The sequence below is a fragment of the Bubalus bubalis genome, chromosome 14 (assembly GCF_019923935.1).
Source record: "Bubalus bubalis isolate 160015118507 breed Murrah chromosome 14, NDDB_SH_1, whole genome shotgun sequence".
In the NCBI taxonomy this organism is placed as follows: Eukaryota; Metazoa; Chordata; class Mammalia; order Artiodactyla; family Bovidae; genus Bubalus; species Bubalus bubalis.
The window spans coordinates 19,046,050-19,061,548 of NC_059170.1; the positions used below are offsets into that span (position 1 = coordinate 19,046,050).

The window sequence follows — 15,499 nt, forward strand, 5'->3', positions numbered from 1 at the left end:
AACTTGGTGGTTAGGAGATGTAGGTTGGGACAGAACTTATGTTTGTTTGTTTTTAACATGTGCATGTATTATCTATTCAAAACAGTTACTAAACAAAGAAAGGAGGAGATTGAATGTGTAAGCTTCAAGGTTAAGTGTCCTAAGAATTGACCTTCATCTTGGTCTGGACATTCCAGGCAGCTGACTTGTCTAAGTTGTGGGCCCCAGCCTTCAACTGTGCTTTTTCCTTGAAGAGGACAAACGCAAAAGTTCTTCATAACAAGACAACTTTTCTGTCCTTAACTATCTAGAGAATTTGATTCACAAATTCAGGGCAAAAATAAGTTGAACCTTTAGTTAGCTGAATTTGGTGATGGTGGATGAATGGACAGCCCTGTGGATTAGCATCTTCTTTTCCCAGTGGAACTCGTGGTTATCTTCAGCACACTTGCTGTTGATGAGAAGACTGCTTGTTTTATTTTTGTAACTATGTGTGCTGAAATTTACTGTAGAAATTTATATTTGATAGTGTTTTCAAATTGTCATCAATTGTCTACTGAACTAATTAGGTTCAGTGTTTCAGGAGTAATTAGAATTTGCCCTTCTTCCATTTATCATGCTTGAATCTATATTTTTTGAAACTCTTAGTTATCAGCAAAATTAGGTGGAGGTTGCAGCAAACTTTGCTGTTCCATTTCTCTCAAAAGGCAGGTATACACTTGGCTGAAATTTCTACATCAGACAGTTGTGAATACCATAGTTCTCCTGAAGTAAACATTCTTGTCATTTTCCAGGCTTGGAAAGGAAGGGTTTCCAACTGGGAAGAAAGAAGGGGTTAACTTCTGAGAGACTCATCTGTTCTTAAAGCCAAGGTGCTAATCTTAACTATGCCCCTTCTTCCTGAAAAACACTCAGTGGCTCTCCTTTGTCTACTTGGTAAAGCCCAGACTGTTTAGCCTGTCATTTCAAAGCCCTTCATGACCTTTCTGGCATATTTTTCTGTTTCCTATACTTGTCTTTCCACAAAATTTAGGTATTGTTTCCTTACAAGTGCTGAGCTTTCCATGGCCCTGTTTTTGCTCATAATGTTCCACCTGCTGGAAATGATCTTATTAATCTTTTACCTGTCCAACTTCAGTTCACCTTTACAAGCCCCAGGTGCAGAGTTTCATTTTCTTTTTTTTTTTTAACTTTTTATTTTGTATTGGGATATAGCTGATTAACAATGTTGTGATAGTTTCAGGTGAACAGCAAAGGGACTCAGCCATAGGTATATCCATTCATATATCCATACATGTATCCATTCTCCCCCAGCCTCCCCTCCCATTCAGGCTGCCACATAACATTGAGCAGAGTTCCATGTGCTGTACAGTAGGTCCTTGTTGGTTATCCATTTTAAATATAGCAGCGTGTACATGTCCATCCCATACTCCCTAACTATCCCTTCTCTCCATGTCTCCCCCCCAGCAACCATAAGTCCCTTCTCTAAGTCTGTGAGTCTCTGTTTTATAAGTTCATTTGTATCATTTTTTTAGATTCCTCATATAAGGAATGCCATACAATGTTTCTCTTCCTCTGTCTAACTGACTTCAGTTAGTATGACAGTCTCTAGGTCCATCCATGTTGCTGAAAATGGCATTATTTCACTTTTTAATGATTGAGTAATATTCCACATCTTCTTTTTTCTGTTTCCTATACTTGTCTTTCCACAAAATTTAGGTATTGTTTCCTTACAAGTGCTGAGCTTTCCATGGCCCTGTTTTTGCTCATAATGTTCCACCTGCTGGAAATGATATATATATACCACATCTTCTTTAACCATTCCTTTGTCAGTGGACATTTAGGTTGCTTCCATGTCTTGGTGATGGTAAACAGTGCTGCAATGAATATGCAGTGTTTCATTTTCCATGAAGTTTTCTCTGACCCCGCTCAGCCAAAAGTAATCCTCTCACAGCCCATGGCACTTTGTGTTCCTTTTGGAACACTTATTAAGTTCTCTCTTAGAACTCTTGGTCCTTGGAAGCTGGGCTCTTGTTAACCATCACTTTAATCTCCACATAGTAGAAACTCAGTTTCTAAATGAGTTTCTAGACTCAATGAGTAGAAACTCATATGTTCACTGAGTGAATTAAATGTCAGCCAGCATCTTGAAAGTGTCTTTAATTTGCTTTACTTTTTCAACCCAGATAACCATTTGACTTGTTATCTGTAAAGGCTATAGAACAAACTGCTCGGGAACAAAAAACACTTCACTCTGTGTTGATATAGTTAGTAAGTTTATGATCTGAGAAAATCTGTGCCTTTTAAACCTCAAAGGGCAGGTGTATTAACAAACTACAGAATTTTCATATAAATGAATTCCATTACCTCACTATTGCTGTTGATGAATTGGGCTCTGACAACACTTAAGCATCAAAATGCACAGTGTCTTTTCAGGTGGAGAGGCTGACATGAGAGATTTGGTTAACTTTAAGAAAAATCTTATGAAAAAAGGACTGTTGAACTTTCCCTGGTTTGTTTCTGCCTTGGAATATACTCTATATCATATAAAGTGGCCACATCTTTTTCCGTGACCTGTTTCTATTGTCACAAAATGTTATTTTTTAGGCACTTAACAGGGTTCTGAGGTTATAAATTTAGAATCACAGCATCAGCAAATCCCAAGGTCACAAGGGACTTTAAAGATCATGTAGTCAGCCTTCTGTCAGATAGATAGCCAAGTTGTGAATTCTCTGCTTTTTGAGGTCATCCATTCTGTTATTTGAATCTTCAGAAACTCTCCTGTTCGAAAGTTTTTACTTCCAGCATTCAATGTTGAGTAATTCTTTCTCCCTCTGTGACCCATCCATGGGTTCTGATTCTACCTTTTGGACAGTCTAATCAGTTTTCTGTAATATTTAAGGCAACTGTCCTGTTTTTCTCCAGGTGAAATATCTTCTGATCTTTCTTTGCTTCCTTTTGTCTCTTAAAATATAATGTTCAAAACTGTAGACATATTCTAAAAGTGGAGTCTGACCTCTGCTGAACAGAACAAAAATCTCACTTTGTACATGAAGATATTATATTTGCATTACTGTATCTAAAAATCACATTAATTGCGGCAGGCAGCCTTATCCTCTTGACTTCCCTTGAATGTATACTGTCATCATAAGCCTGTGAGGCTTTCTCATACCCAGACAGGAGTGGCACACTTATCCTGTACCTCTACAGCTGTTCTTTTAGGCCCAAGTGCAGGATCTTAGATTTATCCCTATTGGAGTCAACCCATTGAAAGAGTCTGTTAAGTATTTTTAGTTCATGGTTAGGTCATCTGACATATTTGTCTTCCTGCCCCACTTCTTGCAATCTACAAATTTGATAAGTTTGTTTTCTCTACTCCATCTTAGTCATTCATGGAGATGTTGAGGCAGGCCAGGATGGAATCATTCCATTGGACCATACTATTGCTAGTAGGTTAAAATGGGCATTAATTATGTATGGAGATAGGATTGTCAGTTTAGATCAAGTACTCCATAATTGTAATAGAAATTGTCTTTTGAGTGAGTAGTCTTATTGTAGCTGCTTAGTAACTGTTTAACAAGAGATAATAGAACTATGTATGGTCATAAGAGTGAGATTAGGAACTAGCTTGGAAAATTAGTGACCCTGCTTATATTCTTATATATGATAAATATAATATTACATTTATTAATTAATAAAACATAATTCTTACATTCTTGGGGCTTCCCTGGTGTCTCAGACAGTAAAGAATCTGCCTGCAATGTGAGAGACCCAGGTTCGATCCCTGGGTCAGGAAGTTCCATTGGAGAGGGGCATAGCAACCCACTTTAGTATTCTTGCCTGGAGAATCCCATGGACAGAGGAGCCTGGTGGGCCACAGTCCATGGGGTCAGAAAGAGTTGGACATGACTGAACGACTGACGCTTTCTTTCTTCTATTCTTATGTAAGGTATTAAGCAGAGACCATTCTGGACTGATTAGAGGCAATATCGTATAGGGGAAAGAGCCCTAAACTTGGCCCTGAGATGTTTTATTCATTTATTTATTCAGCAAGTATATATTGTGTGCATACTATACTTAAGCCTTAGATATACAGTGATTTAAAAAAAAAACAACCAAGACTTTGTGTTTGCCATCAATGGAACGTACATTCAAATGGGGAAACAATTTGATAATTATACAGATGAAATCATAATACTTTCTGTGATCTATCTTCTAAACAGGTACTGTCCAACAGAAATAAAATACAGGCCACACACTCAATTTAAAAGTTTCTAGTAGCTCCATTTTAAAAAGTGAAAAGAAAAAAATGAAACTAATTTTAATAATGGGTTTTCTTTAACTCAGTATACCTGATAATATTTAAATCAACATGTAAGCAATATAAAAAATTTGAGATATTTATATTCTTGAACTAAATCATTGAGATCTTAAACTTATACCATATCTCAGTTTGAACTAGCCTGTTTAAAGTGCTCAATAGCCATGTGTGGCTAGTGGCCTTCATACTGGACAGCAAATACTATCCCCACCTTTATAGACTGCTCTGTGGTATTGGGAAAATCACTTTCCTTATTTAGAACTCGTGTTTTCATCAGTAAAATGAAGGATTAAGACTTATCTTTAAACAGCTAAAAGTGGTCCTTTTCATGTATGAGGGAGTCATCCAAGGTGCTGTAATAATCTGTGTCTTCATGAGTGGTACTTAAATGGGTATATATGTAAAGACTCATCAAGCTGTATACTTAAGATACATGTACTTTTCAGTATCCATTTTTTCACTCAATAAAAGGTTTTTTTATAAAATCACTTCTAATTATTTTGATTCTGTGCCCTTCGATAAAATTTCTCAGATGAACTGACCTTCATTGGAAACATGTGACATGAAAAATGCCAACAGCCAGTGACTCTTTATGTCTTCTTCCCACCCAGGATGTGTCTAGTCCGAATGAAGCAGGAAGGCCGGAGTGGGAAATACATGTGTCGTATCATAGTTCATTTTATGTGGGAGGATGTTGAGCAGCGTGGCAGAATCATGGGGGTAAGTGACTGCTATCAGATTCTGGTCTTGGAAAACTCCATTGAGCGATTGCCTGACTTGAGTTGAAGTTCTAGAATTTGAGTTGAAGTTCTGGTGTCAAGTGGTAATTCAACTCAACTCACTTTTGCCTCCGTTGATTCTGACAAGCTCCGGATACTTTCTGTGTTTGCACACATTATCATGGTTTGTCAGTGTGAGGACATCCTGTGTTCAGAGATGGCATTATTAAAAAGTAAATCATGGTGATAGGAGGGATGGATTTGGTGAATAGATGAAATCAAATAATAATCCAGTTTTAGGATACTGTACCTGATACCAGTTCATTGTTCAGTTCACAATTAGTTTGAATAGAAAGATCCTGACTGGGGGCCTGCAGTGTCCTCAGGAACTTAAAAACAAGCTCCTTGATCGCTGACAACCTGTAATACTTTGGCAAGGTATATACTGAAAAGGTCCATTAGTATATTTAATAACCTGAGAAGGGAGAACCTATCGTGTATGTATAACATAGAATATGATGACAATAGAAAGCCAGAATCAAAATATTAGAATACAATAGATTATATAAATACCAATCTCTTCCTTTGTGTATATTGTATATTTTGTGTATCTACACCATGTTTTAATAGATTGTAATTCTTTGGTTTTTCCCGTATCATTGCCTCACAGCTTGGGAGCATCTAAAGCCAAACCATTAGACAGGGTCATGCAATGGGGTGACTTGATTTCTTTCATTACAGAGGAGAGTTCTGTGGTTTTGTGTGTATGTATTTTATTATATATGGTATCATTCTCTGTGCACTTAATTGCAACTTTCTTTTTTTTTAAATGTGTCTTGGAGGTCTTTGCGTGCTGCATGGGATTTAAGTGGGAGATCTCCCTTTTTTCACTTTTATCTACTGAAATTATTTTCACACACTTCCTATGTTATTGTCTAATGGTATCATGTGCTTACCCTATGTGTAAAATTGTAGTCTTTGAAACTAAATGGTGGAAATGATGGTTTCCTTTGGAGAATTTGGATTGAGGGTATTTTCAGATTCTCTTGTCTTCGAAGGAACCGGGTATACAGAAAGCACAGGAGACATGGGTTCACCTTTAGATAGCTTCATTGATACTTATATGCCTTTCTCTGGGAAAACAGACCATCAGCATTTCCACTCATTCTAAGAAGATGATAGTCTAGTTCAGAGTTTCAGCTGCTGTCATCATCGTCATCATGATCCATCCAGGGGAGTCAGTATTCCCCTGTCTTTGTAATGTACTCTTTGCTTCATGTTTCTCACTGTCATGCCTTACTGCTGTTTAGCTGCCCAGAGTGGGATCAACAGCCTTTAAGCTATTCATCCTGCTGAGTGTTCCACATTCTTTCAGGTACTTACCAGCCAACTCTGTGGCAGTACGCAGTGGATATACCGTAGTGCTGGTGGTCTCAAATCATCCCTTTTAATGACAACCAGTGATACCCCCGTGGCCAGCCAAAGTCTCTGCTGACGGCCATGCAGTTACACAGTAGTTCTCTTAGTCTGTTTTCCTATCACTGTTGTCTAAACTCTTCTGGGAGTTGAACCACTGGAACCATGTGGGCCATAGCTGTCCCCAGCTTGAATAGCCTTATGAACCGTAGGTTGCTGATTCCTAGACCACAGGAACCTTTTACTCTACCCCACTTCCACCCCCAAGTGAATTTCTTTTTGGATCTATATATAAGTGGGGCTTCCCTGATGGCTTAGAGGGCTAAGAATCCACCTGCAATGCCTGAAAAGTGCCATGGACAGAGGAGTCACAAGAGTCAGGCCTGACTGAACAACTAAGCATGCATGCACACACACATATATTTATCTCCATCGCAGTTTTCAGCACTTTGAACCTTCTCCCATGTTACTTTATATATCCCTTCTACTTGACTGTATGCTTTATAAAGGCAGGAAACCTATCTTGTCCACAGTTTTTTGTTCACACAGTGAAAAGTGGTTGAATAAATCCTTGAATGAATGAATAAATTGAAATTTATTCTGAAGTTGTTTTAAAGCCAACTTATTTGTCAGATAGATCATACTTGGTTCGTTAGTCTCTGGTTCAGTTGTCTATCAATGCAGTCCTGCAGGAATTAGCCTTTCCTGCCCCCCCCCCCATTTTATCCAACCATTTTTCTGTCTGAATTGTTCTAGATATTATGCTGTGTTAGAAGTGTGTTAGATCAGCATTTCTCAAACTTTAGTGTACCTGCAGTTCACCTGGGGATCCTGTTAAAATACAGGTTCTGATTCAGTAGGTTGGGGGTGAGGCCAGAGAGTCTCTCTGCATTTCTAAACCTTCAAGGTGATGGCAGCAGCACTGGAAGGGCAGATGGGGAAGGAGCAGCACACTTTGAATAGCAGGGTTTTAGATGATCCATAATGCTCCCCAAGTGTTGACTGTTAAATTTGTCTTCATGAGAGAAATGCCAAGCTCTGGTTTACTTACAAAGAGTATAAAAGACGATTTAAAAATAATAGAGACTTGAAAGAGTTGGGGAATTACTATTCTTATATTTCCATTATAACTGATTTGCTCCTCTCTTTCCAATGTCCTGCTATAAATAGACACCCTTTATACAGGCAAGACAATTATATGTTAGCCAATTCTAAGTTGTGAGTGTGATTGTGTGTGTGTAGAGGGGACCTCAGTCTTTGGTGTGTGTACAGCCTAAAGAAATGGGAAGATTAGGCTGGACAAGAATGGCATGTGGCTGGAGAAAAGTAGTAGGCAGAAGCAGCCAGTCTGGCCTGGTTCTGACCCTGGCTGGCAAATCTTTTCTCCTCCCCTTACTTCAGTTTCTTGGTTTAAAAAAAAAAAAAACTTGGGGGGGCGGGTGGCTACATGGTTTCCAAGTTTCTTTTCCAAGCTTTGAAAATCTATGATGTGAAGGTGGTAATTTGCAAATCTATTTCTGTGTTATTTGGCATCTTTAAGAAAACTCATATAAAAAGTAGAATTTATAAGACTGATCAATGTAGTGGTGATTTTTCTTCTGCCAAAGAATTCTTAGAGCCATTACATTACTTGAGTGGACTGGTGTAAGGAAGATTGAGAATGTGAATTAATGACACATTAGAAATCTGGGTCAAGAAATCCTTTGAATTAGAGTTCTAGTCTCATTTGGTGGGAAAATTTTCACTTTCCAAAAATTTGCTTTTTACCAGCTGTTTAGGAGCCCAACTATTGTGAAAAATAAGGCAGCCTCATATATCATCAGTGAAGCTGGTATATAAAAAGCAAGTGTTAAATTTGAGGTTACAAAAATCACATCAATAATTTAGAGAGGTCTCACTTTTAAAAAAACATTATTTGGGATTTAAACATATAAATTAGCTGTGGAAATAAAGTTCATTATATCACCTCATCTGGTCTTGTTTTATTTCATTAACTGGTTCTTAAAAACCTTTGTGAGCTGAGTTGCAGCTGAAGAGGTTGGAGACCATTTTTCCTTGGGCCCTTGCCTCACTCCTGAGTGTTGGTAAGAGTCGAGAGCTAAGACTTGACACAGCTGTAAAAACAGACAGGCCTTTGGCCTCAGCGCTTTCTCCTGGTGCAGGCAGATTTCAGATGTAAATTTCACTTTCTGCCTCTCCTACTAATGAAGTAAGTTTCTTTTGCTGGGTTTGCAGCCAGGTGTGTCCAGTCTTGTGGCTAACCAGGGGCGCTTTACTTAATTTTTCCATTTGTGACATTTCAACCAAACTTAAAAAACAAACATAAAAATTAGCTCAAGGCAGTGGCTCAAAGTGTTAATGGTAACCTTAGGCTGGCTAAACGACTTCCTCTCAGTTCTGCCCTGCCAGACATCTCCACCTTGTGGCTTACAATGAGCAGGTTTAAGCTTTCCAAACTGTGGAGACAAGGTGGAGGGGGTGGGAATGGGCTTTAGTTAACTAGTTGCACATTTATCTCTATCAGTGGTCCCTGGCATGACAGTTGCCTCAGCAACATTTCTTGCTGAGGACAAGAAAATTTGCTGAGGATAGTTGCCTCAGGTGATTTCTTGCTAGCAGCCCTCTGGGATCAGGATGAACCTCCTGTGACCACACTCTTCTGCTCCTCGCTCTAGCAGAGCCGCTTGATGGGGGATGGTGTAGAGGGCTTAGAAGGAGGTAGAGGAGCTGTGGGCTGAACTGGACTCCTTTGTAAAATTCTACTTTGCTTTTCAGAACCAGCATTTTGCTTTGCAAGGTCCTCTGTGATCATACTCCAGACTACCTTTCCAAACTCATTTCCCCTAGCTCTTCTTGAGCCTTAAATATGAGAAACCTGTAGCACGTGTGCCTGGCACACAGTAAGCACGCAGTGAACATAGCATTCCGTCGTTGCCGCACATTCTTTTCACTGCAGCCAAGCTGAACGTCTTGCCCTTCCTGTGTTTTGTCTTTGCTCACGCGGTATGAGTATACTAGATTGCCCTAACATGCCAGCCTCAATTCCTCCACATCCCTCCCCCTCCACTTCAAATTGGAAGCCAATCATGGTTTCCCCTAGCCGTAAGTACCTTTTTGATTTACCTATACCCTTCATTGGAAAAGACCCTGATGCTGGGAAAGGTTGAGGGCAGGAAGAGAAGGGAGCAACCGAGGACGAGATGGTTGGATGGCATCACCGACTCAATGGACATGGGTTTGAGCAGACTCCGGGAGATGGTGAAGGATAGGGAAGCTTGGAGTGCTGCAGCCCATGGCTTCGCAAAGAGTCGGACACGACTGAACAACAACATACCCTTCTTCTGGCTCTTAACTGCTTCTGTTTTGCATCACTGTCATTCGTGGCCACCTTCTGGGTGAATTCCTGGGGGGTGGGATCACACGTATCCTCCTTTGTACTCTCCAAAGTGCTAGTCATTGCTCCTTGGCTGAATGTATGCCTTCTTCTGATGAAAGAAGACAGTTCTGAAAGCCCATTATAAATGTTGGAAAAAGTGGAGTGGGGAGGTATCCTTTTTATTCTGAGAATATTTATTTACTCATTAGTCTTAAATGTGGGAAGAGAAAGAAATGAGAAATTATCTCCATTCTCAGTTTTCCTTTTTCTTTGTTTATGCTTTCTCAATCTTCTAGTGGAATTATTTGATTGAAAAAAAAAAAACAATTTATATACAAAGTACTTTATGTTTCTAAACCAGCAAAGGTTTTGAGTCTATAAAAGGTAGTAGAATTACTTATACTTTAGTTTTTCTGGAAATTTCCTTTCAGGCTTCTATATTTCCATTGCCATGTCCTCCCTCCCCCCACAAAAATCTTCATTCAAACTCCTCTGTTTTACCACGAGGTAAAAAAGTTTTGCTATACTTTGCATCTCTAGGTCAGAGTTAAAGCTCACTGCCAAAGATATTGTTTAAAAGGCAAGGACCACTTTAAAGATATAGTTTTTTGTGGCCAGTATGAATGGTTGAGTGTAAATACAGAGCAGTCCCCTGGGCTCAAAGCCTTTAAAATAAGAATACATGTTTGTTTCCAGTATCAATCGTTCTTTTGAATGTTTTGTAAATGTCCTGAGCAGTTGGAATGGATACTTAGTTATTAGGGGAGGGAAGACTAAATTCTTAGAATGCAGAGCAATTCTATTTTGGAATTGGCTCATGAGTTTAAGCAGGGACCAACTGAAGATGTACCTCTAGTGGATAAGTTCCTTTCTCAACACAGGTTTCTTATCCTTAGGCTTTAATAGGTAGCAAGAGTGCATAGAGTACCTTCAGTTCAGTTCAGTCGCTCAGTCGTGTCTGACTCTTTGCCACCCCGTGAATTGCAGCACGCCGGGCCTCCCTGTCCATCACCAACTCCTGGAGTTCACTCAAACTCACATCCATCGAGTCGGTGATGCCATCCAGCCATCTCATCCTCTGTCGTCCCCTTCTCCTCTTGCCCCCAATCCCTCCCAGCATCAGAGTCTTTTCCAATGAGTCAACTCTTCGCATGAGGTGGCCAAAGTACTGGAGTTTCAGCTTTAGCATCATTCCTTCCAAAGAACATCCAGGGCTGATCTCCTTTAGAATGGACTGGTTGAATCTCCTTGCAGTCCAAGGGACTCTCAAGAGTCTTCTCCAACACCACAGTTCAAAAGCATCAATTCTTTGGCGCTCAGCTTTCTTCACAGTCCAACTCTCACATCCATACATGACCACTGGAAAAACCATAGCCTTGACTAGATGGACCTTTGTTGGCAAAGTAATATCTCTGCTTTTGAATATGCTATCTAGGTTGGTCATAACTTACCTTCCAAGGAGTAAGCGTCTTTTAATTTCGTGGCTGCAATCACCATCTGCAGTAATTTTGGAGCCCAAAAAAATAAAATCTGACACTGTTTCCCCATCTGTTTGCCATGAAGTGATGGGACCAGATGCCATGATCTTCGTTTTCTGAATGTTGAGCTTTAAGCCAACCTTTTCACTCTCCTCTTTCTAGGTGTGTTTTTTAACATTTATTTGGCCTCATTGGGTCTTGGTTGCAACACGTGGGATCTAGTTCCCTGACCAGGGGTTGAAACTGAGACCCCTGTATTGGGAGTGCAGAGTCTTAGCCGCTGGACCACCAGGGACATCCATTTAGGTAGTTTTCTAACTGATGGGGTGCTTGGGTGTTTACACCCAGGATGCTTGTCTAATGGCTCATGCACCTGACCTTCTGAGTGACATACTGGATTCACTCCACTTCAGGGAGGGTCCTTGAAAGAAGTTATAAACCTTTCTGTATTTGAAATTATAAATGGTGAGTTTCCTGAGGTCTAATTCCTACTTGTTTGTCTTTGTATTTCTACAGTGCCTCAATGGAGCTTTGTCTTTAGTAGGCATTCAGTAAGTGTTTCTTGACTAAATGAGTCAGTGAATTTGATACCTACTCTTTTATCTTCAGTTTACCTCCTGAAATTTCTGTAGAAGAAAAGTGACCATTTTTGAAAATTCCATTTGAATTTTGAATTTTTTGAATTTGAATTTTTCCATTTGAAAATTCCATTTTTCAAAGCCCTGGCTAACTCGGTGCACTGACAGAGTCCCGCCTTTCCCTAATACCTTCTTAAGTACTCCTCATGCTAAGTACTCCCAACTCAGCTTATCATTTCAGAACTATTTACCTCTCCAACCCATAATCTTTTTTTTTTTTTTTTTTGCCTCCAGTGTCTTTTGTACCATAGTTCTAAAACTGCTTAGAGCCATGTTTGTCAAGCACAGCTAAAGCCATTTTCCATACCTCTCTTTTAGGGGTTGCTAATGCTTTGTGTTAGTTGGGTTTCCCTGGTAGCTCGGCTGGTAAAGAATCCGCCTGCAACGCAGGAAATCCTGGTTGGATTCCTGGGTCAGGAAGATCCCCTGGAGAAGGGAATGGCTACCCACTCCAGTATTCCGGCCTGGAGAATTCCATGGAGAGGAACCTGGCAGTCTGCCTGTTCTTGAGTTTCTTGTCTTACTTCTGATGTCATCACCACCAATCCAGTCCCCCAAGCTAGAATTCTTAGAGTTGTCCTCAACTCCTGCCTCATCCTCTGTATTCAGTTGTCTTGTTACTTTTCCACCCCAAATACCTCTGGATTTTATCCTCTCTTCTGTTCTGTTGCTTCATGTCAGTCCTCATCATCTCTTCTTTATTGGGCATGGCCTCCTATCTATTAATAGTTCTGGACTTTTCCTCCTCTCATGAACCCTGCTGTCATATAAGCTGTCAGAGATGTTTCTAAATCCCACATCTGATCATATCCCTCCTCCGTCTAGAAATCTCTGAGGGACAAAATTAGCAGTGACATATAGAACCCTTTGTAGTTATATTGAAGGATGTTCTTGTTCTTAGAAGATACCTGCTGAAGTTTTTAGAGGTGAAATGTTTTTATATCTGCAAATGATTCAGCAAAAGAAGAAGGGGTATGTGTGTATGGATAAAGGTCAAACAAATGTCACAGAATACTAAAAACTGTGAATCTACAGTTCATGCAAGTTTTTGTTGTATTCAGTTCAGTTCAGTTGCTCAGTTGTGTCTGACTTTTTGCGACCCCATGAATCGCAGCACGCCCCGCGTCCCTGTCCATCACCACCTCCTGGAGTTCACTCAGACTCACATCCATCGAGTCGGTGATGCCATCCAGCCATCTCATCCTCTGTTGTCCCCTTTTCCTCCTGCCCCCAATCCCTCCCAGCATCAGGGTCTTTTCCAGTGAGTCAGCTCTTTACATGAGGTGGCCAAAGTATTGGAGTTTCAGCTTCAGCATCAGTCCCTCCGATGAACACCCAGGACTGATCTCCTTTAGAATGGACTGGTTGGATCTCCTTGCAGTCCAAGGGACTCACAAGAGTCTTCTCCAGCACCACAGTTCAAAAGCATCAATTCTTTGGCGCTTAGCTTTCTTCACAGTCCAACTCTCATATATTACTCTACACCTTTAAAAAAAATAAGTTTGAAGCTTTCTGAAGTGAAAAATTGGGGGAGGGGCCTTCACATTCTGTCTCTAGCCCACCTTTCTAGTTTAATTCCCAACAAACTTCTCCTACATGCAAATAGTCATGATTGAGCATGTGCACAAACGCACTGAAACACACGTTCCACTCATGCTGTAGTTTAACTGGTGCTACAATATTCTGTGTTCCTTTATGCCTTCATTCACACACTTCCCTCGATCTGAAATGGTTATAACCCTGTCTCTTCTGCTCATGGCACTCTAAGACACAGCTGGATAGTACCTCTTCCAAGAAGCTTTTCCCACCAACCCCCAGTAATACTAGTATACTTGCCACTCCCTTGTCTGTATTCCTCCAGCACTTTGCACAAACTTCTGAAATAGGGCTTGTCATTGCTATACTATAATTATGGGTTTGTGTAGGTCATACCCATTATATGGAATGAGGATCCCAGGATCCCTAATGCCTAACACAGAGTGCCTAATGTAGTTACCCTTCAGATGCTTGTTGGGTGTATGAGCTTGCTTCTGTTATTAATCCTTGGCCACTACTATCTCCCAAATACTGACTTAAAGATCGCTTATTGTACCTGGATTCAGTTTCTCTGACCCATCCTCCACCCGCCCCCCCCAAAGGTTGATGTTTCACTGTCTGCCCAGCCTCATGGATTCTCTGGCTCTCTCATCATTTATACTTTTAATCCACTTTGTAGGATAGATGAACCTTAGAACATTAGACTTGGAGCCTCAGAGATTCTCTTGGTCTGAAGGTGTTCAGGTGTGGATATTTTGGAAAACTTCCCCAGAAGATTTCTGATGCTCATATCAGGTTAAGGACTATAGATTTGTTCCCACCCTCTCACTTCCGTGGTGAGGAAATGAAGTTCCAGAGAGTTCATTGATTTGCCCAAGGTGACGCAGCTAGCAACATGAGGATCAAAACTAGGGTTTGCTGATTCCCAGTCCAGCGTCTGCCTTACTGTACGATGACACCTCTTGGGGGGTCAGGGGAGGGGGAAGTCAACTTCATGGGAGGGTCCTTCTCCCCTGTCTTTGCACCAGAGACTTCTAAAGACCCAGAGGACAGCTTTCCTTGAATCTAGAAGTGTTCTGTTTCTCCAGTGCAGTCCCACGCCTGAGGCCCCTTTATTCAGAATTTCTAATCCAATACGGCAGAGGTTTCCTACTCCACAGGACTGATAGAGATTAAGGGAGGGGAAAAAAAGATGAGAATGCGAACAATGTTCTGAATTTGTTTCTTTTTCCAGCCTTTAGACCCTGAATGTCTCCACATCGTCTGAATTTGCCTTAGTTGATTTTACAATTATTTTTCAGAGACTCCTTGGTTCTTTTTTTCTTTTTTTTTTTTTTAAGGCTAGAGGAACACCGTGCTTGGAAAGGCTGGGCTGGGAGACTAACAAAGGCAGTATTATACTGTGCACGGCAGAGCCAATAAATGAATTCAGGAGACACCTAGATGTGTTTCTAGAGGAGGGCATGAGGGGGAGGGGTCTGGTGCAGAGGCAGAAAGGTGGGATTAAGATAAATTAAAATGGGGCCAGCATGTTGGATCAGGGGACAGCCTCTTCCTGTTCCCACCATCGCTTAAGATTTTTCATTCTGCTTCATTTGAAAGTTAAAAGTCTTGACTATATAACCTTATACTCTCCCATCCCCCACTGTCCTGTTTAGGAAAAGAACTTAGTCTACGGGCTATTTCAGCGTGATACAGCTATGTTTATTACTGGAGTAGTACATCTATGGGACATTCCTGGGGAATCTTAGACTGTTAAAACTGGAAAAGAACCTTGAAGTAATCTAATCCAGGGATTCTCAAAGTGGCCTCCAAACCAGCGGCCTCAGCACCACTTAGGAACTTGTTATAAATGCATGTTTAGGGCTCCACTCTGGATCTGCTGAGCAAGATACTCTGGAGGCAGGGCCCAGCAATCTGTATTTTAAACTTTTAATTTTATATTGGGGTATAGTGGATTAACAATGTTGTGATAGTTTGGGGTGAACGGTGAAGGGACTCGACCATACATATACATGTATCCGTTCTCCTCTAAA

At 40.6% G+C, this 15,499-nt stretch overlaps 1 protein-coding gene across 1 annotated transcript in view; it reads left to right on the plus strand.

Moving 5' to 3' along the window:
* The window catches only part of LOC102415829 (ubiquinol-cytochrome-c reductase complex assembly factor 1), a 96,060-nt gene that overhangs the window by 48,521 nt on the left and 32,040 nt on the right, over nt 1-15,499 (plus strand). Inside the window, exon 7 of the mRNA XM_025263584.3 lies at nt 4,912-5,020. Coding sequence (XP_025119369.1) covers nt 4,912-5,020 — 109 coding nt within the window. The remainder of the gene's footprint in view (nt 1-4,911; nt 5,021-15,499) is intronic.